The sequence below is a fragment of the Panthera leo genome, chromosome F3 (genome assembly GCF_018350215.1).
Source record: "Panthera leo isolate Ple1 chromosome F3, P.leo_Ple1_pat1.1, whole genome shotgun sequence".
In the NCBI taxonomy this organism is placed as follows: domain Eukaryota; kingdom Metazoa; phylum Chordata; class Mammalia; order Carnivora; family Felidae; genus Panthera; species Panthera leo.
The window spans coordinates 963,730-989,515 of NC_056696.1; the positions used below are offsets into that span (position 1 = coordinate 963,730).

At 52.9% G+C, this 25,786-nt stretch overlaps 1 protein-coding gene and 1 long non-coding RNA gene across 16 annotated transcripts in view; one reads left to right on the forward strand and one right to left on the reverse strand.

Moving 5' to 3' along the window:
* DISP1 (dispatched RND transporter family member 1) overlaps nucleotides 1-24,369 on the forward strand; it is a 185,183-nt gene extending 160,814 nt beyond the window's left edge. For 13 of the 15 annotated variants that reach the window (XM_042926364.1, XM_042926365.1, XM_042926367.1 and 10 more), the window contains 6 exons: nucleotides 4,930-4,959; nucleotides 10,551-10,674; nucleotides 11,415-11,542; nucleotides 12,201-12,298; nucleotides 14,402-14,499; nucleotides 20,858-24,369. In XM_042926364.1, coding sequence (XP_042782298.1) covers nucleotides 4,930-4,959; nucleotides 10,551-10,674; nucleotides 11,415-11,542; nucleotides 12,201-12,298; nucleotides 14,402-14,499; nucleotides 20,858-24,346 — 3,967 coding nt within the window. In that variant the 3' untranslated portion in view covers nucleotides 24,347-24,369. Of the gene's footprint in view, nucleotides 1-4,929; nucleotides 4,960-10,550; nucleotides 10,675-11,414; nucleotides 11,543-12,200; nucleotides 12,315-14,401; nucleotides 14,500-20,857 lie in introns of those variants that run through there. The other 2 variants (XM_042926357.1, XM_042926369.1) reach the window with 2 other exon arrangements.
* LOC122212442 lies at nucleotides 1,631-21,361 on the reverse strand. Its single transcript, XR_006199141.1, has 6 exons — nucleotides 21,275-21,361; nucleotides 15,339-15,498; nucleotides 12,093-12,230; nucleotides 2,371-2,468; nucleotides 2,193-2,240; nucleotides 1,631-1,898 (listed from the first exon to the last, which is right to left on the reverse strand). It is a non-coding gene; the product is annotated as an uncharacterized LOC122212442 (long non-coding RNA).
* Nucleotides 24,370-25,786: the final 1,417 nt, after the last annotated feature.

The following is a 25,786-nucleotide window of genomic DNA, read 5'->3' on the forward strand; positions in this document are numbered from 1 at the left end:
AATAACACAAGAAACCACAGGTGTTGGCAAGGATGCAGGGAGAAAGGAACCCTCGTGCAGGGTTGGTGGGAATGCAGACTGGTGCGGCCACTGTGGAAAACAGTATGGAGGTTCCTCAAAAAGTTAAAAATAGAACTACCCTAGTAGTAATCACACTACTGGGTATTTACCCAAAGCAAATGAAAACACTAATTTGAAGGGATGTGTGGACCCCTGTGTTTATGGCAGCGTCATCTACAGTAGCCAGGGTCTGGAAGCAGCCCGAGTGACCGCTGACAGACGAGTGGATGAAGAAGTGGTAATGGGGCACCTGGCTGGCTCAGTCAGTAGAGCACGTGCCTTTTTTTTTTTTTTAAAGATTTTTTTAATTTTTAAGTAGTCTCTACACTGAACGTGGGGCTTGAAGTCACAACCCCGAGATCAGAAGTCACATGTTCTTCCAACCGAGCCTCGCTGGGTGCCCCAAACATGCGACTCTTGATCTCGGGGTCGTGTATTCAGGCCCCACATTGGGCGTGGAGATTATTTAAATAAAGAAAATACTGCAGTTTAAAAAAAAATAATTTGAAGAAAGATGTGGTATGTAGAAACGTGCACGTGCACACTAGAATATCACTCGGCCATAATAAGGGTGAGAGCCTGCCATTTACAACAACGTGGATGGACCAGAGGGTATAATGCTCAGTGAAATAAATCAGAGAAAGACAAATACCGTATGGTTTTGTGGACTCTAAAACACAACAAACAAAGGCAGAAACAGGGCAGAAACCGATCCATCGACCCGGAGAACACACGTGGTTGCTGGAGGGGAGGGGTGCAGGGAGAGGGGGTCCGGGGAGGACAGTCACAGCACGGGGAGCACGGCCAGCGGTGCTGTCACAGTGACGAGTGGTGACGACGGCGGCTCCGCTCGTGTGACCACAGCATCACGTGCACACTGCAGGTTCTACCGTTCACGGTTCCTGCTCGTTTCCCCCTCCCTACGGCCTCCCACTCTCTCCTCAGACATTACTAAGAGAGCTAAAAGGTGAGGGAAACAAGGAAACACCATGTGTAGCCTCTCCACATTTTCTTCTGTTTCTTGTTAACTTTTCTCTCATACTTTTTTTTCTGTTCCCTTTTTTAAAAACTTCCCTTGCCTCTCCGCCTCAACCCCATTATGGTGATCACCATGCTCTGCACCCGTTGGCCTCCCTTGTGGGAACGTTGTGCCCTTGACCGAGGGCTGTGCACACAGCACGGTTCGCTGGCCACGGGATCCTGGAGCCCAGGCTCTCGCGGCTGCGCCTGTTCTCAGGGGTCAGGTGCGGGGACGGCTTACGGCTCGTCACCGGTACCCGACCCTAGTTGTAAGTGCTTCTTAAGCAGATGGGAGCCTCGTCCCGTAGCAATGTCACTGTCCCCCACTTGTGTGCAGAAACACTTTCTCCCGCGGGAGAGGGAGGGACCCCAGCTAGCCCTCTGGGAATTGTGCCCAGCCCCCAGTGCATCCTTGTGACCGTGTCACCGAGCAAATGCCACCTGCCTTGGGGTTTTACTCAGTTGAAAAAGGCTGAAAACCTAACCAAAGAACAGGCAGAGGTACTATGTTTGGTTTGGGGCGTGCGTTTGACCACGTAGTATTAACCGGTGAATGAACTCTGGAAAAAGACTTTCACTCTGTAAAAGAGACTAGATTTGTTTTTAGCAGTTGTCATTTATCAACCCAAGGCCGAGTTTAGGTGAAAAATCGTCCTGCAGGCTCTATTGGAGATTAAAAGCAGCAAATCGGAAAGATGTCGCCAGGGGGGTTAAGATCGCCCCCGGTGGATGAAGTGTCACGGGCGCTTCCGCGACCACAGTGCAGCTCCACCTGTAGGTGTATTTCGGGCGTTTCTGACATCTGACTGTCGTGTCCCCTAAGGTAGAAGGTTCAGAGGGATTTTGTGGCTTCCCTGGAGGTTACTTGGTAGTAACCCCAAGTTTCCTTTTTCAACAGATGTGACAATCTCCACTTATTCTCCCAAATTTAACATAAAATGAAGTCTTTATGCAAGCAGAAAGACAGTGATGAGTCTGGTTGTTTCAGCCCCTGAGGAATAAACTAGTCATAGACCCATGAATTTATCTGTTTAAAAAAAAGTCAGTGGGGTGGGTAGGAGGAAAGAGAAGATTTACGTTTGTTACAACCCACAACGTAGCTAAGAAAATACCATGTCTTCCCAGCTGCTCCAGGTTGTGGCTCCGAGGTCACTTCAGACCTAAAGACACAAAGTCTACTTGGTTCTCATGGAAATTCAGGAGGTGGTTTTGACAGTGTAGGACCTAAAAACGGGGTGAAACGTTAAGGTTTTGAGTACAAGTTATGTGATTTGCTCCTTTGTTTGGCACCTTGCTCTCCCGCAATGTCTGTAGGTTTTCTCTCCAAGCTCATGAGTCATGAGTAGCTTCATCGCTGGTGTTCAGGCAGCACGTTCTTTAAAGACGGTCTGTGGAGGCACGAGAAATCCTGACTTGTACACTTTAAATGGATCATATGTATGGTTTGGGGATTATATCTCAATAAAACTTACATTGAAATATATATATATATGGGGGCGTCTCGGTGGCCCAGTTGGTTAGGGATCTGACTTGGGCTCAGGTCATGATCTCACTGTCCGAGGGTTCGAGCCCCACGTCGGGCTCTGTGCTGACAGCTCAGGGCCTGGAGCCTGTTTCGGATTCTGTGTCTCCCTCTCTTTCTGACCCTCCCCCGTTCATGCTCTGTCTCTCTCTGTCTCAAAAATAAATAAACGTTAAAAAAAAATTTTTTTAAAGAAAAAATATATATAATTATATTGAATATATAGTATTTTGGGTTTGGGGTAGATTTACCCCCAAAATTAAATGTTCTTCATTCCTCCTTAGGTAGTAACCATTTTACTTTTTTTAAAGCAGGCTTCATGCCCAGCATGGGGCCCAATGCAACCCCGACATGGAGACCTGAGCTGAGTTCAGGAGTCAGACACCTAACTGATTGAGCCCCCCGGGTGCCCCGAGTAGTAACCAGCTCAGCGGCGTGGCTCCTGGCCCCCGGCCGTGTGTGCAGGGGGTCCGAGGCCACGCTCCACAGCATCCACGCGCCTCTGTGCCTCGCGGCTGACGAGCGCGCCCACCAAACCCGAGCTGTGCCTGTCTTTGTCCTTGTGTCCTCTAATTCAATTTTTAAAGAATCCATTTACATATAGGTTCTAAAAAGAAAGGCTTGTTTTTGTGAAATGCAAATGGGAAAAGATCAGATAAAGGTAAATTATTACAAAATTTACCTTTTGTAATTTTGGGCATGTAATACCTGGGCATGAGAGAAACAATTGTGGAAGATTTGAGGGGAAATCATCAGAATTTACGTGTGTGCGTACAAGCCAGAGCCCCCAGACCGGAGGAGCCCAGAGGGTGGGAGACAGAGTTTGTGTTTCCTCAAAGCACAGGAAGCTCACACAAGATTTTGGTCTAGGAGAGGGTGCCCAGCCAGGAAATTCACTCATTTATCCAACAGACAGGTACGTACCTTAAGTTAGCGTGTCGGGTATCGAACGTCCTGATGTCATGACCCCTTTATGCTTTCAGAAATCATCCAGGGTCCCAAAGAGCTTTTATTTATTCAGGTTATATCCGATACGACCACACTGGAATTAAAACTTTTAAAATGTTAATCGATGGGGCACCTGGGGGCTCAGTTGGTTAAGGATCCAACTCTTGATTTTGGCTCAGATCATGAGCTCACAGTTTGTGGGTTCGAGCCCCACGTCTCGGGCTCTGCGCTGACAGCTTGGAGCCTGCTTGGGGTTCTCTCTCTCTCTCCCTCTCTCTCTCTCTCTCTCCCTCTCCCTCTCTCTCTGCCCTGCCCCCCACTCGCTCAATAAATAAACATTAAAATAATAAAATATTAATTGTTAACTCTTTTTTATTTTTTTTTTAACGTTTATTTTATTTTTGAGGCAGGGAGAGACAGCATGGACAGAGGAGGGTCAGAGAGAGAGGGAGACACAGAATCTGAAACAGGCTCCAGGCTCTGAGCTGTCAGCACAGAGACCGACGCGGGGCTCGAACTCACGGACCGTGAGATCATGACCTGAGCCGAAGTCGGACGCTCAACCGACTGAGCCACCCAGGCGCCCCAATTGTTAACTCATTTAAAAATACCAGTAATAAGCTCTTTACATGTTAACACAACATTTGTTATGAAAAATCATTCTAGTTTCCGAACCAAAGAACAATTTAATGAGGCGAGTAAATCTGTCTGGTGTCTTCTAACTGAAGACACGGGACTCTCACGTCTGCCTCTGCAGTCTGTGCGCTGCGCTGGGCTGTTTGGTGAGACACGCGAAGTCAAGAGACCCGGCCGTGTGCCCTCATCCAGTCGGAACAGGGCCTCCCCTCGGGCCCGGGGAGGGTCTCGGGAGCCCCCACCGTGAGAACCGCTGTGCGCGGGAGTGCGACAGCACTGGTGAATTTTGTTGGCTCACCGAATGTTGACTGAGCGCTTACCATGGAAAAAGTTAGCGTGGGAGGAATAGAGTGCGCGGGGGTTGAGACCACGTCCAGTTTGGGGCTCTCCAGACGCCTGGTCCAGGCGTCTCGGGGCAGGGAGTGGGTGGCAGAGGCTGAGAGGGAGGAGCCGACAGGTGCTAAGCGGATGCAAGGAAACTGACGGACGGAGGAGCCGCTCCTGTCTTGGGGGAGTAGAGGGCTGCTGGTACGAGAAGGTGCCGGGGCCTGGAAGAGCCGGGCGGCAGTGTGGGCGCAGGCTCGGACCCCTGGGCACAGGCGCCATGACCCCGGCAGCCACTGGGTCGCCCTCCCCTCGCCCCACCTCCGCCACCCCCCAGCAGCCCGCACGGACGAGATGCCGCGAGCACACCTTTGTTACGATGCCACGTTTCTGATTGGTTTTCCTTTGCTTTTTTTCAGACCATGCAGACCTTTCAAGTTACCAAAAAGGTAAAGTAATCTGATCATCTTATTAAGTAGTAAAGTGATTGCATGCCCTTCCCTGCAGTGTTTTCTTCACACTGCTTCGGCCTCCCTCATTCATATTTTTCTGAAGGAAAAGTAAATTTCCCCTGAGCTGGCTGCCGGAGCGATCCTCCCTCTCCAGAACTGGTGTCGATCTCAAGGTTTAGATTCCGTTCGTGGTGAATCGTTTATATTGGCCGAGGTGCCTCTCATTCCTTCGTGGTCTTCCTTGTCTTGGAGAAAGACTGTTCTGCCCTGACCGGGGCTTGTGGCGCTTGATTTCAGGCGGGTTGTCTGTGTTTGCTGCTAAAAATGTCACCGTATTCAAATGGAGGTGGTATTTGAGGTGGAAACTTTGAAGGTTTGTCTTTTCAGTAGAAAAGCAAAATTTTAGGTGGAACGTTGTTTCTGCAAAAAAGCCAAAGCCTTGTCTCCTCAGTGGCGTGCTTGCTGTGGTGGTCCCACGCGGCAGACTGGTGCATCGTGGGAAACCAAGTGATCTCTGCAGTGCACCCGCGAGAGGAACCGAGGCCCTGATAACCGAAGCCTGGTCAGGGGGCCTGATCCTCTCTTTCAAGCGCAATTACTACATAAATTTTAATTAGGAAATTCCCTTTCCATCTAAAAATTATTTATTTTTTGAAATTGTGGTAAAATATACACGGCATAAAATCTACCATTTTAACCACGTTTAAGTGCACGGCTTCGTTGCGTTAAAGTCCACGTTATTGCGCAACCGTGGCCACCGCCACGTCCAGAGCTGCTTCCGTCCTGCAAGTCAGAAACAGTGGCTCCCCATCTGCCCTCCCCCAGTGCTCTAGTCTCCATCTCTGTGAACCGGGCCAGCCGACCCCTCCTGTGAGTGGAATCACACAGTGTTCGTCCTGCCGAGACTGGCTGACCTCACTCAACGTGCTGCCCTCCAGGTTTGTCCGGTGCTAACAGGTGTCAGAATTTCCCTCCTTTCTAAGGCCGAGTGATATTCCATTGTATGTGTATACACTTTTTGTTTATTCCCTTTTGCAGACAGAATTGTGGCAGAAGATAAAGGAAAGAAGTTATACAAGTAAATATGACAGGTCAGGAGAATGAATTTCCAGTTTTCCACAAATAAGAAAGCCCTTTCTAAGGATTTTTGCATTTTGAAAAGATTCATACATATTTTTCCTGTTACTAGATTGGTATTTTGAAAAGTCCTAATTTCTTCTTTTCAGCATATACGCATACAAATACAACTTTTTCAGAAAAGCCTTTCCTGATTCCCTTCCCCACTGTAGCTGGAAGTCATCTCTGCTGAATTCACAAAACGTTCATCTGTATCCCTCTAAAAACACGTGTTTCTCTACCTGGTTTTGTATTTGTCAAGTTGTCTGATTTTCGGTATCAGGTTCCAAGTTCCTTAAGGGTGAGATTCGTGTCTGCCGTGTGTATTCCCAGATGCCCATGCCCTTGGTCTGTGATGCTACCTGTGCACTGAATTTATTTCTTCCCAACAAAGAAAGAGTTCTGTGTCCTCTTTGCTTTGGGGAAGTTTCTCAAGCTTCTGTCTTTCTTCCCACTAAACTAATAGCTGATGCCGTGGGAAAAATTATGATTAATAACGTTTTGATCCTAACCCCAAGGACAAGAGGGATACGGAGCAGTTACTAAGGGAACTGGAAGGGGAGAAACCAAGGAGAAAGAGATTTTCCGGAAGAAAGGGTAACTGCTCAGTTCAGGGAGACCAAGGACCCAGACTAGTTCGCAGTTTCGGCAGGTTCAGAAGAGTCACGGGAACAAAGCCAGGCTGAGGGACTCAGGGTTGGGTGTTCCGTCGGGGGGAGGCCTGTGTCCGGGGCGCTCATGTTCTCTGCTCAGGGTAAGGGGAGAAAGGAGAGACTGTTCCCAGAGAGCCGGCGGGGGGGGGGGGGGGGGGGGGGGGGGGGGGGGGGGGGGAGGGGCAGGCAGAGGAAGGCATCTTTGTGAGCTGAGAGAGGAAAGTGCCCTGTGGAGGCCCTGTTGTGGGAGGACGGGCCCCACGGTGTCACCAGCATAAGTTACCCTGTGAGGCTTTTGCTCATTTGTTTGGACCGATGGGAAATACCTGCTCTTCCCCGGAGAAGCCCACTAACACAGTGGCTGACGTCTGACGTCTGGGAGTGTGGTGAGGGTCGCTTGTGAAGACTGCAGGGAGGCCTGTCTGTCCAGGGCACAGTTCAGCCACGGACACGTGTGGGTGGCCCTGCCCTGCGGCGTCCCCCTCCCGTCCTGTAGCAGGGGCGCGTGCCCTCTGACTCTCAGCCCTCCTGGGAAGGTGCCGTGAGCTCTTGCGCACGGCGCCCGGGCATCGCTGGGGCCTCACGCGGGGCCTGCTGGGCAGGGGACAGACACGGGTGTCATATGCAGAGCCCCAGAATCCGGGCAGATGTGAGACGCTATCCTGTGCTACGCAGGAGGACGCGCTGTAGTGGCACCAGGGTTCCTTTGACGGGTCTTCTCCTGAGCACGCGTGACGTGCTTCAGAAACGTGACGTGCGGGTGCTTTGTTCTTGTAGTTAGAACATAGACCTTGAACCCAGACTCACCAGGACTGCAGTTAGTGGAGAATGTAGCAGTGACACTTCTGGGCCATATTTAATTTCCTTTCCTGCTGAAATTATCCTGCTTTGTTAGGCTTTTATCTTAACATTACAACCACCGTCTGGGCTTCCGACTGTACGTGAAGCTTCTGTTTCCCGCGTGGTGTCCACAGCCCCTCGGACTCCAGCACAGACCCTGACACCAACGTGGGGTAGAGGAGAAACGCTCGTCGGGGTGTAATTTCCCCAGAAGAGTCGGGTCTTCTCCCCACGGAGCTCGCGGCACATGAGCAGTGGTCCCTGGGCAGGGTGGGCACGTGAAGCGTGTGCCGTGTCGGCGGGGAGCGCTCCGGGACGCCGGGAGGGCGCAGGTGGGAGTCACGGGTGCCGTGTGGCGTCCGCGCGCAGTCAGCGCGATACCTGGTGTGGGACGGTGCTGCGGGATCCGAACCAGACGTCGCCACCGGGAAGGGTCCAGACCCCACGTTCTCACGGGAAGAGTCCAGACGTGGTCACGGGCAAGGGTCCGAGCCAGATGTTCTCACAGGGAGGGGTCTGAACCAGATGTTGTCCCGGGGAAGGGAAACCGTTGCTGAGGAGGGTTTTAAGACCGCGGTGCCTGTGTGTGCAGGTTTTTCAAGAACGCAAAACAAAGAGTCAGCCTACGGGTAAATTAGCCCGCAGCGTGGACGCCAAGCACTTGGGGTGCCCACCACCTGCGTCGACGGCGTGTTTGTAGGTGGCAGCGAACAACTGCTGGTGATTTGAGAGAAGAATGAGCCACTTAACGTCAAGTCTGGGCTCTTCCCACTTCCCAGGGCTGGTATTTTCAAGGTCTAAACGTAAAGGACCCTTTTTAAGTCTGAATCCGTGAACAGAAAGTCTCAAATGTGCTGTTGACACAGGACCCAGTTCCGGAGATCTAAGTTTGCATTTGGTGGAGCTGGAGATAAACGTCCGGGTCCTCGGCACCGGGGGTATTCTCAAAACGGCGTTCGCGCTTGGACAGCCGCAGTCCGCGTCTGTGACTCGGTGGTTTCATCACATCCAGAATTATGTTCACAAGCCCGTTCCGTGGTACCTCGCATTAATTTTACTTTAGTGAGTTTTTAAATCCAGAATTTGGAGGCTCGAGAACAGCGTTCAGAATCAGAGGCCTGTGGACCTGTGTGGTTTTGCATCATGAAATTAACTGTTCGTGTGACTTGGGAATTTAATTTAAAATGTGAATTTGGGGGAGCCACATTCTACTCTGCCAAGGAGACTTATTCCCTTGTGTTCAGCGAGAGGTGACACCACGGTGGTTAGGAGGCCCGACTCAAACCAGACTCCGGGCTCCCATTTGTGACCTTTTTGTGAACTATAAGTGACACATGACATTAAATTAGCATCAGGTGCACAACGTAATGACCCAGTATTTGTAGATACTGTGAGGTGATGACAATAGTCGGTCCGGCTGGTATCCGCCACCACATGGACTTACAGGACTTTCTTTTCTTGTGATGAGGTCTCTTAGGATCTGCTCTGACAGCGGCTCCCAGTTGCGCACACAGCGTCACTGACCACGGTCACTGTGCTGCAACACACCCCGGGCTGACGTACTTTGTAGCTGGGCTGGTGTCGTGACTCTGGACAGTTGTGTAAGTTGCTCGTGCCTCACTGCGTCTCATAAAGCTGAAGACTTAAGTGAGGCGCTACAGGTAGAGCCTGAGAACAACTAGTGCTCCTTGTAAGGAGGTGGTGACCTTGAGGGGTGACCTTGAGGACCGCAGGGCTGAGAATCGCCCGGGGCGGTGCTCCCTTGAAGCGTAATTATGTTGTATTTTGATTTCCTTGTTAAAATGTAATTTGAAGTCAGTCCCCCAGAAGGCCAGACCCATGGGGTCGAGTGATGGGAATGTGAACATGAGCCAACGGCGTCTTCCTTCAGAGTGACGTTTGCAGCCGCCAGCTTCGTGAAACCACTGGCCTGGTTTTGAGGAAATAACCCACAAATACCTGAGTAAGGAGCCAGAAATAGCCATCGGCACGGCCAAGGGAGCTAACATTGTTGAGGATTTGAGGGTAACTGTCCATAAGTGAAATGCTTCTTTTTTGTCTCTTGCCAACCTCAAGTTCAACCTCAAGTTGGCAAGATACGTCTTGAATTTTAGAAAATTCCATTCAGTCAACTTCTGTTGAGCACAGAGTTCACATGAGATCTGCAGATGTCAGGACGGGGAGGCCCAGGGTCCTACGGAAGGGAGGGGCACCTGGAGGACATGGCTCTGGTGGCAGTTTGGTGACAGGAGGGGAGACGGAGGCCAGGCTGCCACGGCTACACGGTGAAGAGAGGGCACTGATGCTACACTAACTGAGTGAAGAAAATGCACATCTCGCCCTCGTGGGGCTCAGTCTGACACATTCATTATAGTTTTCGCTGGAAGGACAGCAGCAGGTGTGTGGGGAGGTTTGGGGTTGGTTATTATTTTTTTAACGTTTCTTTTTGAGAGACAAAGAGACTCAGAGCATGAGCAGGGGAGGGGCAGAGAGAGAGGGAGACATGGAATCCGAAGCAGGCTCCAGGCTCTGGGCTCCGAGCTGTCGGCACAGAGCCCGACGCGGGGCTCGAACCCACAGACCATGAGATCGTGACCTGAGCCGAAGTCGGACGCTCAACCGACTGAGCCCCCCAGGCGCCCCTGGCTTGGTTATTCTTGAGACATGGGTACGTGAGCCTGTTTGTGGGCTGAACTCTTTTCTAAGAGCTGACAGAGCACAGGATGGAGAGAAACGGGTCTGGAGATGGGGGCTGGGTCCTCTGCCCCGCCACACCTCCTTCCACTCAGGCGTGTGGACCGTAGCTGGTCTCCGAGGAGCAGATGGGCGTCTGAAGTGCCGTGTGTCTTCTCCCACTGCATCTGTCCCTGACACACTCCCGGACCAGGTCTGAACCAGGAGGATTTCACAGACGCTGTCTTCGGCAGGGAGCCCTCTTGCCGCTCCTAAGCGGCCTCCTGTGTCCTCTCTGCTCCACAGTTATGCGTCCCTGATCGCCGACTGGCCCGTCGTGGTCCTGGGCATGTGTACCGCATTCATCGTCGTCTGTGCCCTGGTCGGGGTTTTAGTGCCCGAGCTGCCCGACTTCTCCGACCCACTGCTGGTAAGGAAAACGGCCACTTGAACTTCTTTCGCCCAAAATGACCTCGGAAAATTCAGTATTTTAATGCATGTTACATTATGTAATTACGACCCGTTTTAAAACCTTCTCGAGCTGTCGGTAGGGGTGCAGCTCTCCTTCTGAAGAGTAAACTTGTGCCATCGTGGTTTCAGGCTCTTAAAAGGTCAAGGAACCCACTCACCATTACAAATCTGGAAATTTTGCTTCTTGGCTCCCACATTTAAGCCAAAAGTCAATAAAATGGAGAATCTGCATTCTATAAAAGTATTTTTGTGAAGTCGTTAGGACTGAATGTCTCTTCTTTCCACCTGGAAGGAGTTAGAGGAACTTCAGTATTACTAAGAGAGAGCAGGGTCTGTTTTTAAGTAAACGTTCCTGTAAAACACTAACGTGCATGACATAATCTGATGCGACTGTAAGTTTTCATAACATCAAAGTGTTTGCTGGATGCTTAGGTATGAACTGGAAAGAGAACCTTCAGATACGAGTTTGCCTTGTTGCCGAGACAGCGAACGCAGCAGAGAACCGACCCCACTGCCTCGTCGTGGCGAGCAGTGGCTGCCGTCATGTCGGGCCACCCTTTCGGTGCCATCGGCCACGGGGCAGCGGTGGGGAGGGCCTGGGGAGGGCCTGCACGTCTGTGGACGTGGCTCTCCCGCTCCTAGAACTACACCGAGCCTACGTGACGTACACTAATGAGAGTTTGTGATATTTTGTCTCAGGGCTTTGAACCAAGAGGGACTACGATAGGCCAGAGACTGGTCACGTGGAATAACATGGTGAAAAACACGGGATACAAAGCGACATTAGCAAACTACCCTTTTAAGTATGCAGATGAACAAGCCAAGAGGTAATTATTCGTTAACTTTTACACAGAACATTGCTTAACGAATTCCACTTTTAAGCAGTATCTGAGCAAAATGATTAGATGCAAACGTGTGGCTCAAAATCTTTGCCACTGGGTTTGTTGGCATTCTCACTGTCTTTTAAGATGTTGTTGCATTCGAGTGGAAAGTGAGGGTTTGGGTTTTTTCTTTTACAGGAGTGAGGAAGTGAATGTTGCTTGCTTACATTAATGCTAAATTTCAAGTGCTACGTAGGCTGTGACTCAGGATACACCGTTACCAGTACACTTACTGGCCTCGAAATAGTCCTTTATTTATAAATTCTTTTTTTTTTTTTAACATTTATTCATTTTTGAGACAGGGAGAGACAGAGCACGAGTGGGGGAGGGGCAGAGAGCGAGGGAGACACAGAATCTGAAGCAGCTCCAGGCTCTGAGCTGTCAGCACAGATCCCGACACGGGGCTCGAACCCACAAACCATAAGATCACGACCTGAGCCGAAGTCGGCCGCCTAACCGACTGAGCCCCCCAGGCGCCCCTGCACATTCTTATTACCGCAAGTCCTCCATTGGCCGTCACACGGCGTTGTGCCAGCGTGGTCGACCGCCTTCCCCGCACGGTCACCAGCACGTCCCTGCCTCTCACGTTGTCCTTCCTTTTCAGCCACCGGGACGACAGGTGGTCCGATGATCACTATGAACGAGAGAAAAGAGAGGTCGACTGGGACTTCCACAGGGACAGCTTTTTCTGCGACGTTCCGAGTGAGTGGCCTCGCAGGTGAACAGCCCCTCGGGCCTCCCGGTGTTCGAGACGAGTGTGGTTAGACCGAGTCGGGGAGGAGGATGTGGGGGAGCTGAAGCCGTTTTCCTGCTCTGGGCCGGCCAACCACTAACCTGAACGTATTCACCTACAGTAAAAATCAATGAGAGATTATTGCATAATTCCATTCCGTTTTACGGAAGATAAAACATCTAGTAAAATTCTTGACCTGGTTGCCCCAAATTTCAAGTCCTCTTAAATTTCTTATATTATTGAAAAAATACTTTCAGTCAAGTAATAAGTACATATCTTTGGATTGAGCCCTGAAATGCTCTACGTCATGAGAAAGCGTCTATCGGCAGCTTCTCTGCGCCTTGTTAGGCACTAGAGATAGAAGGATGCGCGGAATACCGTCCCACGGGGCTGACCCATAACGTGCGCGCGGCAGGCTGCGGGACGTGTCCGGGTCGTAGCCACTTGGCTGCACAGACCGTGGCCTGGAAGAAACATGAGAGCTTCCCTGAGGTCAGGAACCCACACGTTCATGTAGAACCGCCAGGTGTTCGAACGCGGGCAGCAGATTCACTAACAGCTTCTCCCCGCGAGCGAGGGGCCTGCCTGGAGCAGCCCGGTCAGCCCTGGAGAGCGGGCGTGAGCACAGAGCTCCGCTTTCTCCTTCAGTGAACACGGACCCCAAACCCCTTCCGAATTCGGCTTTTTTTTCCCTGTTGACACTCCCCCTAAAGCGTGTATTTTCCTGTCTCGTTAGAGAACTAGAGGACCTCGCTGATCTTGTCCAGCCTGAGGGTCTGTACTTTGGAAGCTGTTTCACAGCACAGTAACCGAGAGATGGAAAGAAGGAGACCAGGGAGGCTTCTGTCCTGGTCCCAGGGAGGAACTCGTGTGTTGTTTTCTGCGTCTTGTTAGAAAAGCCGAAGTCTGGTCAGTCGACTGTCCTGGCTGGTTCCTCTAGGTCAGGTGGTGCTATGTGTTTCTGACTAACCAGGACAGACATCAGCAGACTCACGAGATGTGGCCCCTCTTTGTCAGCAGCCCACACACTACACTTGTGCCCCCGGTACGGCCCCACCTGGAGGAAAGCCGGCCGGCTCCCTGGAGGAGGTGTTTGTTTCCAGGGGCTCATTTTGCTCTTCAAAACCAATCAACATAAGATAATGGCCATCTGATGAAGAGTTTACTAAAGAAAACTTCATAATCATGAATAAAAGCTCACGTAGTAAAGCTTTATTTACAAATTTGCAGATTGGTTTTCTTTTTCAGCACGGTTACACATTTCAGATAATGTAGTGAATCCACTCTGTTTTACTGAATGAAGTTCTAATGACTGAGGAGGCAGGAACAGCCCTTACCTAGTGCTGTTTTTCCTTTAATTCTTGCAACTGGGAGAGACGTGCTTCCAGATCAGGAGCCCAGGCTCAGAGAAGCTGCTCATCCGGAGAGCTGGGACCTGGTCACACCAGGTCTGCCGCCAGGGCCGTGCTCCGTCCAGTCTGTCCCGCAGCCGGACTATTCAGAAACACACTCTGTGTTAGTGAGATGTTCCCAGTGTTCATTCTCAGCTCTGGTGTAGCAGGGAGACTGCGGACCCAGCTGGAACGCAGCATATGTCGGCGATCCTGGGCAGCCCGTGGTACCCGATTGACTGTTTTAAGCACTCTTAAGTTGATCGCCTGGCTTCTGTCGTCCCTGGTTCGAAGCCACGGAGAACACCCACGCTTGATGTTCAGCACAGCCTTCCAGGGATTTGTACGCTATTGTGGTGACTTGTTTTGAAATTAAGAGGGAGGCGTGCAATTAATTTCGTGCGGAGAGTTCTTACAGATTGCTCGTCCGAATCATAGTCTGATCAGAAATAGGTTTGTTCTATGACTCCTACGATTTTTAAGATGTAGTGAGTAGACAAAGGCTTTGAACCAAAATAATATTATAACATTGTTTGCTTTCTTTTTTTACATTTTTCTCCGGGAAAATGGGGAAAGGATCCCCTGCTGTTACTGACTTGTGTTTTCCCGTTCGAGCTATTCCTGAAAGCGGAGTCTGATGGGCAGTTATAACCTTTTTCTTTTCTTTTTTCATGTCACCAGGCGACCGGTACTCCAGAGTGGTGTTTACGGCAGCTGGAGGGGAGACCCTGTGGAGTTTACCTGCGATTAAATCCATGTGCAATATAGACAATGCAAGGGTATGTAAAGCAAAACTGAAATTCATTTGCAGCAAATAAGATTAGATTTTTGAAAGTCCTTTCCCTGCTGACGTGGTAACCGCTGGAACATAAGTGTTCCTGGTGCCTGAGTCCCAGGGACCACCCGCCAGAGGCCGGCGCCCCACACTCTTACCTCCTCGGATGCAGGTGCCTCTGCGCCCCCATGTTCTTCAATAAAGAACTCTTTCTTTCCTACCCCTGTTCTCTGTCCAGTCTTTTGTCTTAATTTCACAGCATGTTTCCTTTCTGTGGTCGTGCTGTGTCTTTCCTAAGCCACTTCTGTTGTTGCCTACTGAGGCGGCTGTCCGCGGCCTAACCAGGCAGTCAACCAGCGGGTCTTTGGGGCAGATTCAGGGCACAGGCTAGGGAAGGGGACATCGAGGCATGTGGGTGTGTAGATGGCGAGCGCTCCAGGCCAGGGTGCCCTGAACTCTAAACCCCTTGAGGACAGAGGATACAACACAAGAAGCCCTCTGCTCTTGGTCTCTGGAGCCGAAAGATGTCAGCCCCAGAAAACGTGGGGTCGGCCTCCGGGCTCTGGAAGGGCTGTCAGCTCTGTGTGCTCAGAGGCAGATTCTCCGAGTCGAGACTGCCTTCGGGGCCACTCGTGCACCCGTCCCAGCAGCAGGGAAGGCGCTCACCGGTCTCCTAGCGTAACTCTTAACTTAGCCCGAAGTCCCTGCTTTGCTGGAAACCTGATCACGTGTCTCCTAAGAGCGAGCCTGACGCCCCAGCACCCTGGCCACGGGGCTTCTCAGGGAAGCAGACAGGGCTCTTGGGGGCCACAGGGCCAGCGCCCACCATGCTGACTCACGTACCTTCTGCGAACTGAGTGGCTCGCCCAGGTCACCTCTGGGCCCCATGACTCTCCTCCTCATCCTGAAAGACTGTGCATCTCCTGCTGGTCGGGCCACCAGGGTTTTCTGTGAGGGCCATCTTCTGTCTGCCCGGCTCCAACAGACCAAAGTCACTGGCCACCTACAAACCGAAGTGTCTTAATCAGCGGTCAGTTTTTGTTTGCCTTATTTTCTTCTCTTCTACAGCTCTCAGTTCATTATTCGGAAACTGTGGACGAGTCACAGCCCGTCTCGTATGGAAAGTTAACTCTCAAGGAGTAAACGCGCACAGCCCTGTTTAGCATGTGCGAGACATCGCCCCCCCCACCCCCAGCAGCCCTGCCACCGTGGCGCCCGTGGCTCCTGTTCACACATGGCTGTGTGGTAACCACGCTCACGGGAGAGCAGTGCCGCGACTCCACGGCTTCCGGTCCTTCCTTTCCCACCTTTGCTGTTGACCTTTTAACTCTCCCTCCCCAAAGACTCTGAAGAGACTGAATTCACGCAGCTGATTCATAGCTGGTGTTTGTTGGGTTTTGTTGGATTTGTCAGGACGTGTTCCAGACACTGGACTGTTTCCTTAAGTCCTCGTGATAATGTCGTGAATTAAATCCTACTATTGGCCTGTCTTGTGGATGGGGAAAGTCCGTGCAGGTGGTCAGCGGCAGGTGTGGGATCTGAGCCCAGCCTGACGTTAGTCTCTGTTTCCCGCCATGCATCATGCTGCAGAAGACAACCACCCCTCTTCTGTTTTGTCTTGTGTTATCACGCACGCCCTCTCCCACCGAAACGATCCTCACAGAGCCCTCGTGGCCTAGAAAGTACGTTTTTTTTTACAAGAGCAACAGCCGATCCTGTGAGCACTGATGGGCTCTGAACGGACCCAGAGGCCCAAGGCCCGTACGCAGTGCTGTGGCACCACGGGAGTGGACGCTATTTCGTGTACGTGTGGGTGTGCGTCAGACTCTCTCAGACGATAAACGCCAGCAGGACTAGGCAGCTCACAAAAAGGCTAATGTAACAGAACTGAAGGGACAGGAACGGTGCGATCAGTACGCGGTGGCACGGCCGTGAGCCGCACTCCTCCCTCCTCCCTCCCTGGCACCCAGAGCAAAACAGAACTCGCAATTGGTGACAAAAGTCAGGTAAATAGGGCAGCAAATGTGTTTTAGAAGACGGTCCCCTTCCCCTCGTACTAATACGGGGAGCACCATCCCCGTGGCCTCCGTAGAAGAAGTATGGCGTCCGTCAGAGTCCTTAAGTACCACCATGCTTACGGGACGCACAGTATTCAATTGGAGCGGATTTCTAAACCATGCCTCAGGCTGGCAGCGGGAGAATGTTCCGGCAAAAGCAATTTCTGCAGGGGATTAAAGCAATAAAATCTAAATACGTGGCTTCCCAGTGGTTTGGCCTGATGCATGTGCAACATTTAGACTGTTGAAGGAGCGGTGTGCCCTCTTGTCTGTTTCCCAGCATACTCTGGTTATCAGGACCGGATGGCCGTGAGTTCGAGTTTGCAATTCCTGCGAGAATGTGGCAAGCATCTAGTCTTCTGAAAATCCGAGGAGCAGGCCCAAGACGTGCGTCTGCAGGAATGGTCAAGCCAGTTACAGATCACAATGACAAATGAATAAATAGGGGGTCGAGGCCCCAGAATTCCTACCTCCTAGAGCAGGTTGTAATTTTCCTTGTTAAATGCTGTTTTTAACAGTGGCACACACAGCCTCTGCAGTGAGTACAGAACGGTAAACCTTCCTCGCAGAGATCGTGCATTCCCTGACACCCGACGTAATAACTGTCGCCTAGCAGCTCAGTCTGCAGGTGACTACCGTACCCTTTCCGGGTCTCCCGGGTCGAGACCCTTTGCAGAGCGTTATTTGTCCTGGTCGTGATTCACGCAAACTGTGCACACGCCGCTTGTCGGCCTCTCCCTCCTCCTCCCCTCACCCCCACCCCCGCCCTTGTGCTCAAGCAGCCATCAAGCTGGATGGGACCCACACCAAGGGGTACTGAGCAAGAGGGCTTAACGGCGGGTGCGATGACCGGAAAATGGCTGGTAATTGGGGTGAAGGCTCAGCGAGGCCACACGTGTCCCTTGTCACCTGCTTGTGTTTGCAGCGCACTGAGCTCAAACCCCAGATTCCCTTGAAGTTATATGCCCCTGGTGCTCAGGATTCCGATGGGCCTTGGTTTCCAAAGCGAGTAGCTCCTGTTTCTGATGCTGCCGTGTACCGCCTGACACAATGCTGGTTTGCTCAGCAGACTCCCCGGATCTTCATTACCTTTTTCTGCCTTGACATCCCAAGGGACGCGCTGGCGGACAGCCATTAGACCCAGCGGAGTGTTTGCCGGGTTCTGACTCTGCTGGAAACCCTTTACCCTGATTCTTAGTCTTTGCCCATCATGGAACTTAGCACTCAAGCAACCAGCTTGTCAAAGAGTTGTGAAATTTAGTGCCTGACACCCTGTTTACCGGGTAAGTTTTGTGGACACATGAGCCCCCCTGCAGCTTAGTGGACTCCAGAAATGTGTGGTACTTGTGTTACAGAGGACAGCGGGGCCCTGCTGTGCCTCGTCTCCCTGGGTCCCTTGAGCTTTTAGTACAAGAGGGGTGTCACGTGGGAGAAGAGTGGATAAGACCCCGTACTGATCGTCATTCTTCTCTCAGCCTCTTAAAGTGTCTCCGGCTTAGCCAATAGCTTTACAAGTTAAGGCACCATTGAAAACTCTGCCAGTGTCTTCTTTTTCTCTCTTCTGTTGCTTCCTCCCATTCTAAGTCAGCCTCACCTCTGCTCCTCTCTGGAAATGGGTGTGTGCGCAGACCTGTTATAGCCATGGAAGCAAAATGACTCCCTAAAACATCCTGTCTGTGACTGACGAGAACAGAAAGGCCACCTGCTCTTAAATTACAAGAAATTACTTTCACTGAAAGTTCCCAGTTTGAGAACTTAAAAGATTTTGAAATCATTCCTGCGAATCTCTTTCTGAAAACCTGCTTTCTACGTGAAGATCGCCTGCTTGTGATCTCTTTAAGCCCCATAGCATGACGAACGCCTGTGGGTCTCGCCATCCCCGTCATGAACAACCAAGCCCTTCAGACGTGGGTGCCCCCTCTGCAGGTTCACACAGACCCTTACACATCCCTGCTGCTTCCCCTGTTGAATTATAGCGACTTGAGCTTTTTATTTCTCTGCCTCACTGTGCGTAACTCAAGGGCAAGGATCGCTGTACCTTACTCTTCATGTGTAGGTTCTCAATAAGTATTGTTTTTATTTTGAGTGGACGGGTGGATGGACGGGTGGCTTAGTGGATGGACGGATGGATGGGTGGGTAGGTAGATGGGTGGATGGATGGGGTGGTGAGTGCATGGACAGATGGATGGGCGGGTGGGTAGATAGGTGGGTGGATGGACAAATGGGTGGGGTGGGTAGGTAGATGGGTGGACAGATGGGTGGGTGGGTGGATGAGTAGATGGATGGACATACAGGTGGATGGACAGATGGAGGGGAACATAGGGCCTTACTCCCCGAAAGCCTAAACATTCTCTTGGGCTCCAACCCTTTAGATTCAAGGTGCTGGCATCCAACTTGGAGTAAAGAGTATCAATCACAACATCTTTCCTCTGTCCTTTCTAACCCTGTCAGGGTCCTCGAAAACTGTGGAAGGTTGTACATCAGCCAGCACCACCTTTGGATTTGAGGGCTGGTCTCCAAGGGCCCCACTGGCATGTGTTTTTGATAACAGCCATCAAAATACGACTGTCTTTAGTCTGCAGTTATGTTGTCTAACTTTGTAATCTCTGGTCAGGCACACACACACAAACAGTGCTGTTACTTGAAAAGGTTATTGAAGGTTATTTTTTGCCTGGTTTTAGCTGGCAACTCTATTTCCTTTCTCTCTGGCATGTGGTTATTTCAACAACTACACGTCTGTTCCTCTCAGCTGACGGCGGGCTTCATAATGGATGCATTTTCCTCCATCTGAAACTCAGACGTCGGGGCTACGTTACCTTTCTCCTGAGTCACCAGGCCGACTCCAGGGGCTGGTGTGATACTTGTCTGTGGGGCAAAGCTGGTTATCTGCCATGAAAACCAGAGAGACGTGATCCCAGGGCTTCCCCTGTGTTAGCATATGTGAACGTTTTTACCTACAAAGAATTAAATACTAATCATACCGGTTTATAAAATGTCAGATAATTACGGCTTTCTGGAAATGAGCTTAAAAATTAAGCATTTGTTAAAATAACCAGTTTAGTATGCCTGAATCATAACCCTTTGGGCTCATTTTTCTTCACCTTCAATAGAGTAGTCTTTAAAATTTTTTAATTATGGAAAATTTCAAATGTATACAGAAGCAGACAATGAATCCCCACGGTGGGTCACCTGGCTCTGATGCTTGGGATACACGTGCAGTGTTTCCTCTACACCCGCCTGCCAGGACTGGTCCCGCTCAGGGGTCTCGACAGCCAGGGGCGTGGGAAGCCGGTTCTTGGATGAGTCTAAGTACCAAAGACGCGATCTGTCCCCACGTTCCCTTTGCAAAGATACTTCAGCATATGACTGATTAAGTGTAAAGGTGGAGTCGTTTAATCCCAGTAGAAGAAACAGTCACACCCTCCTTGAACTTTGGAGTTTCCTCCCTGGAACAGCCTTTGATAAACCCAGATGAGTGGGCCACCTTCCGAAGAGAAGTCTCTGGCAGGCCCAAGAGAAGGGGGATATTTCCTAAAGTGGCTCTCGGGAGGGGGCCACTCATGTAATTTGCAGGTTTGGGCGGTGGTGGGACAATGTTCTAAATGAGGCGCTGTCCACACTAAAGCCAGAACCGTCGTGCTTTCCCCAAACCCCAAAAGGAGTTTTATCCAACTTGAATAAGCCTTTAAGGATGTGGAAGAAATCAACTCCTGCTTATTTGTCTCATTAACTGTACACACAGATTTTTAAAAACTCGGAAATGTGGGATATTTTAACTGAGGACCATTGCTCCTGACGTCACCAGGGTCACTTCCGGGCTCGCTGAGGTTTTCTGGGAATACCGTCTTGGCTTCCAGCCAAGCTGGCTGCGATGTAGCTCCCTGTCACCAGAGGTTTCATGCCGACGACCAGAAGTTTTAGGCAGAGCCGCCAATTTGTCCCTCTGTCAGTTGGACAGCTGCTGTCTGTTCTCTGAATTAATCCCGCAGGTGTGTATACGTAAGCCGCGTGGCCCATCCTTCTTGTTGCCTTGTAAAGAGGCTCCGAAGGCCTGCGTCCTAAAAAGGCGCTGACTTTGTCTCCTTCAAACCAACCCGCTGGTGGTTTCGCGCGTGCGTGTCCGTGCGCCGGGCAGTTTGCTGCCCCCTCCCCCGCCCCGCCCGCAGCGCGGGCCTGGGGGGCGTCCGCCTCGTCCCAGGAGGAGGTTAACTAGCCCCCACGACGCCCCCGCCCCTCCAGGCCGCCTTAACTCGGACCTTGGAGGGAAGCGGTTCTAAACGCCGGTCTCCGCGTCTCTCTCTGCAGATCAGAGCCCACCCGCACTTCGGGGACCTGTGCCAGAGGACCACGGCCGCGTCCTGCTGCCCCAGCTGGACGCTGGGGAACTACGTCGCCATCCTCAACAACCGGTCGTCCTGCCAGAAGATCGTCGAGCGAGACGTCGCCCACACCCTGAAGCTGCTGCGGGCCTGCGCCAGGCACTACCACAACGGCTCGCTCGGGCCCGACTGCTGGGACGCGGCGGCCAGGAGGAAGGGCCAGCTCAAGTGCACGGGCGTGCCGCGCAAGTGCACCAAGTACAACGCCGTGTACCAGATCCTGCACTACCTGGTGGACAAAGACTTCGTGGCCCCAAAGGCCGCCGACCCCGCCGCGCCCGCGCTGAGGTACAGCATGCTCTTCTCCCCCACCGAGAAAGGGGAGAGCATGATGGACATCTACCTGGACAACTTCGTGGCCTGGAACGGCTCCGACGGCGTCACCAGCGTGGCCGGCATCGAGTTCGGCCTCAAGCACAGCCTGTTCCAGGACCACCTCCTGACGGACACGGCGTACCCGGCCATCGCCGTCCTGCTGGTGCTGCTGGTCATGTGCGCCTACACGCGGTCCCTGTTCATCACCCTCATGACCGTGTTTGCCGTCATCAGCTCCCTGATCGTCTCCTACTTCCTCTACCGCGTGGTGTTCAGCTTCGAGTTCTTCCCGTTCATGAACCTCACCGCGCTCGTCATCCTGGTCGGCATCGGCGCAGACGACGCGTTCGTCCTGTGTGACGTCTGGAGCCACGCCAAGGGCGACAAGCCCCACGCGGGGACGGCGGAGACGGTGGGCGTCACCCTGCAGCACGCAGCGCTGTCCATGTTCGTCACCAGCTTCACCACGGCCGCCGCCTTCTACGCCAACTACGTGAGCAACATCACCGCCATCCGCTGCTTCGGCGTCTACGCGGGCACGGCGGTCCTGGTGAACTACGTGCTGATGGTCACGTGGCTTCCGGCCGTCGTCGTCCTGCACGAGCGGTACCTCCTCAACCTCTTCAGCGGCTTCCGAAAGCCGCAGCAGCAGTACGTCAGCAAGAGCTGTTGGGCGGCGGCTCGCCGGAAGTGCCACCGGCTGCTGTTCGCCGTCTCCGAAGCCTCGCGAGTTTTCTTCGAGAAGGTGTTGCCGTGCGTGGTCATCAAGTTTCGCTACGTCTGGCTGTTCTGGTTCCTGGCCCTGACCGTGGGCGGGGCCTACGTCGTGTGCGTGAACCCCAAGATGAAGCTCCCCTCCCTGGAGCTGAACGAGTTCCAGCTCTTCCGGGCCTCGCACCCCTTCGAGCGCTACGACGCCGAGTACAAGAAGCTCTTCATGTTTGAGCGCGTGCACCGCGGGGAGGAGCTGCACATGCCCATCACGGTGGTCTGGGGCGTGTCCCCGGAGGACAACGGCGACCCCCTGAACCCCAAGAGCAAAGGGAAGCTGGCCCTGGATGGCAGCTTTAACATCGCCAGCCCTGCCTCCCAGGTCTGGATCTTGCACTTCTGTCAAAAGCTGAGAAACCAGACTTTCTTTCACCAGACGGATGAGCAGGATTTCACGAGCTGCTTCATCGAGACGTTCAAGCAGTGGATGGAAAACCAGGACTGTGACGAGCCGGCCCTGTACCTCTGCTGCAGGCGCTGGAGTTTCCCCTACAAGCAGGAGATCTTTGAGCTGTGCATCAAGAGGGCCATCATGGAGCTGGAACGGAGCACGGGGTACCACCTGGACAGCAAGACGCCGGGGCCGAGGTTTGACATCAACGACACCATCAGGGCCGTCGTGCTCGAGTTCCAGAGCACCTACCTGTTCACGCTGGCTTACGAGAAGATGCACCAGTTTTACAAGGAGGTGGACGCGTGGATCTCCAGGGAGCTGAGCTCGGCCCCCGAGGGCCTCAGCAACGGCTGGTTTGTCAGCAACCTGGAGTTCTACGACCTGCAGGACAGCCTCTCGGACGGCACCCTCATCGCCATGGGGCTCTCCGTGGCCGTGGCGTTCAGCGTGATGCTGCTCACCACCTTGAACGTCTTCATCAGCCTCTTCGCCATCGTCTCGATCACGGGAACCATATTTGTCACCGTGGGCTCTCTCGTCCTGCTGGGCTGGGAGCTGAACGTCCTGGAGTCGGTGACCATCTCCGTGGCGGTCGGTCTGTCTGTGGACTTCGCCGTCCACTACGGGGTCGCTTACCGCCTGGCCCCGGATGCCGACCGGGAGGGGAAGGTGATCTTCTCCCTGAGTCGCATGGGCTCCGCGATGGCCATGGCCGCTCTGACCACCTTTGTGGCCGGGGCCATGATGATGCCGTCCACGGTTCTGGCATACACCCAGCTGGGCACCTTCATGATGCTCATCATGTGTGTCAGCTGGGCTTTCGCCACCTTCTTCTTCCAGTGCCTGTGCCGCTGCCTCGGGCCCCAGGGCGCCTGCGGTCAGATTCCTTTACCTGGGAGACTCCAGTGTGGCGCCTTCTCCCACGCCGTGTCCACGAGCCCCGGGGACAAGGGACAAAGCAAAACACACACCGTGAATGCGTATCATTTAGATCCCAGGGCCCCCAAATCCGAAATGGAGCATGAGTTTTATGAGTTAGAGCCCCTGGCGTCCCGCAGCGGCAGCGCCTCCGAGGAGACTCACATCTGCTCCGAGTTTTCCGACGGCCCCGCGAGGAACTTCGGGATGCCGGTGCATGCCGCGTACAGCAGAGGCCCCGGGGGCGATGGCGGCGGTGCCCCGTTCCCGCCCCCTCTCGAGCAGCACGCCGTGTGTCACTTCTTCTCTCTGAGTCAGACATGCACTTGTCCAGATGCCTACAGACACCTGACGCCTGGCCCACATGCCGGCCAGCAGGCGGGTGACGGGCTGTGTCCCCAGTGCGTTGCCCCCGCCGGCAGCCTCGTGCACGTGCAGAAGGGCGCACACCAGGCCCCCGAAGGCTTCATGTGCACCATCCCGCACGTCCATCACTGTCCCTGCCTGCAGGGCGGAGCGAGGCCGCCGGGACCGCAGAATCCTCTGCCCACGAGCTTTGTCCTGCACCCCGTGCAGCACATTCAGGCCCCAGAGAAGACCCGCACTCACGGTCTCCCGAGCGTGGGGCACGTTCCCCCGACGGTGGGGCCGTCGGCCTGTGTCTGCAGAAGCCCCGGGTCCCCACGAAAAGCGCACTGTGATCCTGAGAACAGCCAAAGGGGGCTTGCTAGGAACAGAGACGTCGGGCACGTGGAGGGCGGTGGAGGGGCCAGGAACCAGGGCTCGGGTCCAGGGGGCCAGACGGACAAGACAGACAGGAACACAGGGCTGTGCTTGTCACAGGATCTGGAACAGTCCGGTCAGAATGAACCACACTTTGTGTTTAACCGTCTAATGGGGGACGCGCAGCCCGGGTCCCGCCCAGAGGGCGACTCTGCAGACAGTGAGGCCAGTGAGCCCCCTGCGTTCACGCACTCGGAACTTTCTGGTGAAAGTTTGTTGATAAAAACACTCTAATAAATATAGTGCTAAATTCAGAACTGATGCCTTTCAGTTGTTCCTTTGAAATGGAGGTAAAACCCGTAAGTGTGGAAAGGGAGCCCAAAGATGGCAGGAACAAGTTGCACTTTGTCAAAAGTCATGGAATATTTTTATATTTTTTATGAGAAACAACAAACTCACATTTCTAAGGAGCGTTGTCTTGATTATTGGATTTTATATTTTCAAACAGTACAAAGTTCATAAAGTTTTTTACCTTTATACCCGGCCTGACGAGCGCCTGTCCGAGTCTCTGCCGCGCCGTAGCCACGAGCCACAGAGCGAGGGTCTGAGGTGCCCGGAAACGCAGGTCTCCCGGCAACAAGGTTCCCCCCAGTTCCCTGATCTGGGCGTTTGGTTGCCCCGCGTAAATCCTGATTTTATTAGAGCCACCTCGGCTGGGGTCCAGGGACTACACGACAGTGAGGCCTCCCTTAAAGATCATGTGCCCGGCGTATTAATGGTGCATTCTGCCCGTCTGCATGAGTAGACTTTCCATGAGGCCAATAACTTGTTTACATCCAAATGGGGGACTTCACAGTAGCCACAATGTACGATTGTTCCCTTATTACGCCTGATAACCCGGGGGTGGGGGCTGCGTCCGCATCAGGCCACGTGTCCGGCCCGGAGAGCACATGATAGGGCGCATTTGACTGACGCAGGTAAGACGGACCACGGCCCCTCGAAGCTTTCAGGGTGAGGGCGCTTCTCCCGTGAAGTGCCCCCCTCCCATCTGCCTCCAGCTGGGTCCTCTGAAGAGAGGCCGGGGAGGTGCCTTAAATACCGCGTTCTTTCCCGAAGCCGTATCACTCATTTTCTGGGAATAGTTGTCCAGATCGGCTCTGAACGGTATTCCAGGGCCTGAAAAACGCTGTCGGGAGTCGGAAGGGACCTATGGTTCGCTGTACACGGCACACAGGTCCGTTAAGTATCTTTCCAGCTCCTTCGTCACTTGCGTGACGAGGGGCTCACTACCGACTCCCATGGCTGCCCCCAGGTCTGGTCCCGTAGCTCTTCTCCCATCTGGTCCTCCTTCTGCTCTCTGAAGTGAGAACAGTCTCTGATCCTTCTGCCGCACGGTGTCCCTAAAGACGTCCTCCACGGACACATCCCTCCACTGCCCCCCCGCCAGACACCAGCTGCCCAGTCGTGGCCTCTGCACAGTCTCTGCCACATGTGGGCCCCGGGGCTGCGGGTCCAGCTTTCCACCGCGTCGCCTCATTGCCCTGAACCCTGAGTGTGGTGGGTTCACCTCCGGACTCTGGGCTTTGAGCTATGTTTTCATGAAGGAATTTCTTTAAGAACTTGTTAGCTGGGACTAGAAAGCTTTTTTTTAAGTCGTTACTGGGCGGCGAAGGGCCCCTATTTCTAGTTTTGTCTCAACAGAAATTTCATCCACTGTCCAGTGCAGAGAAGAGG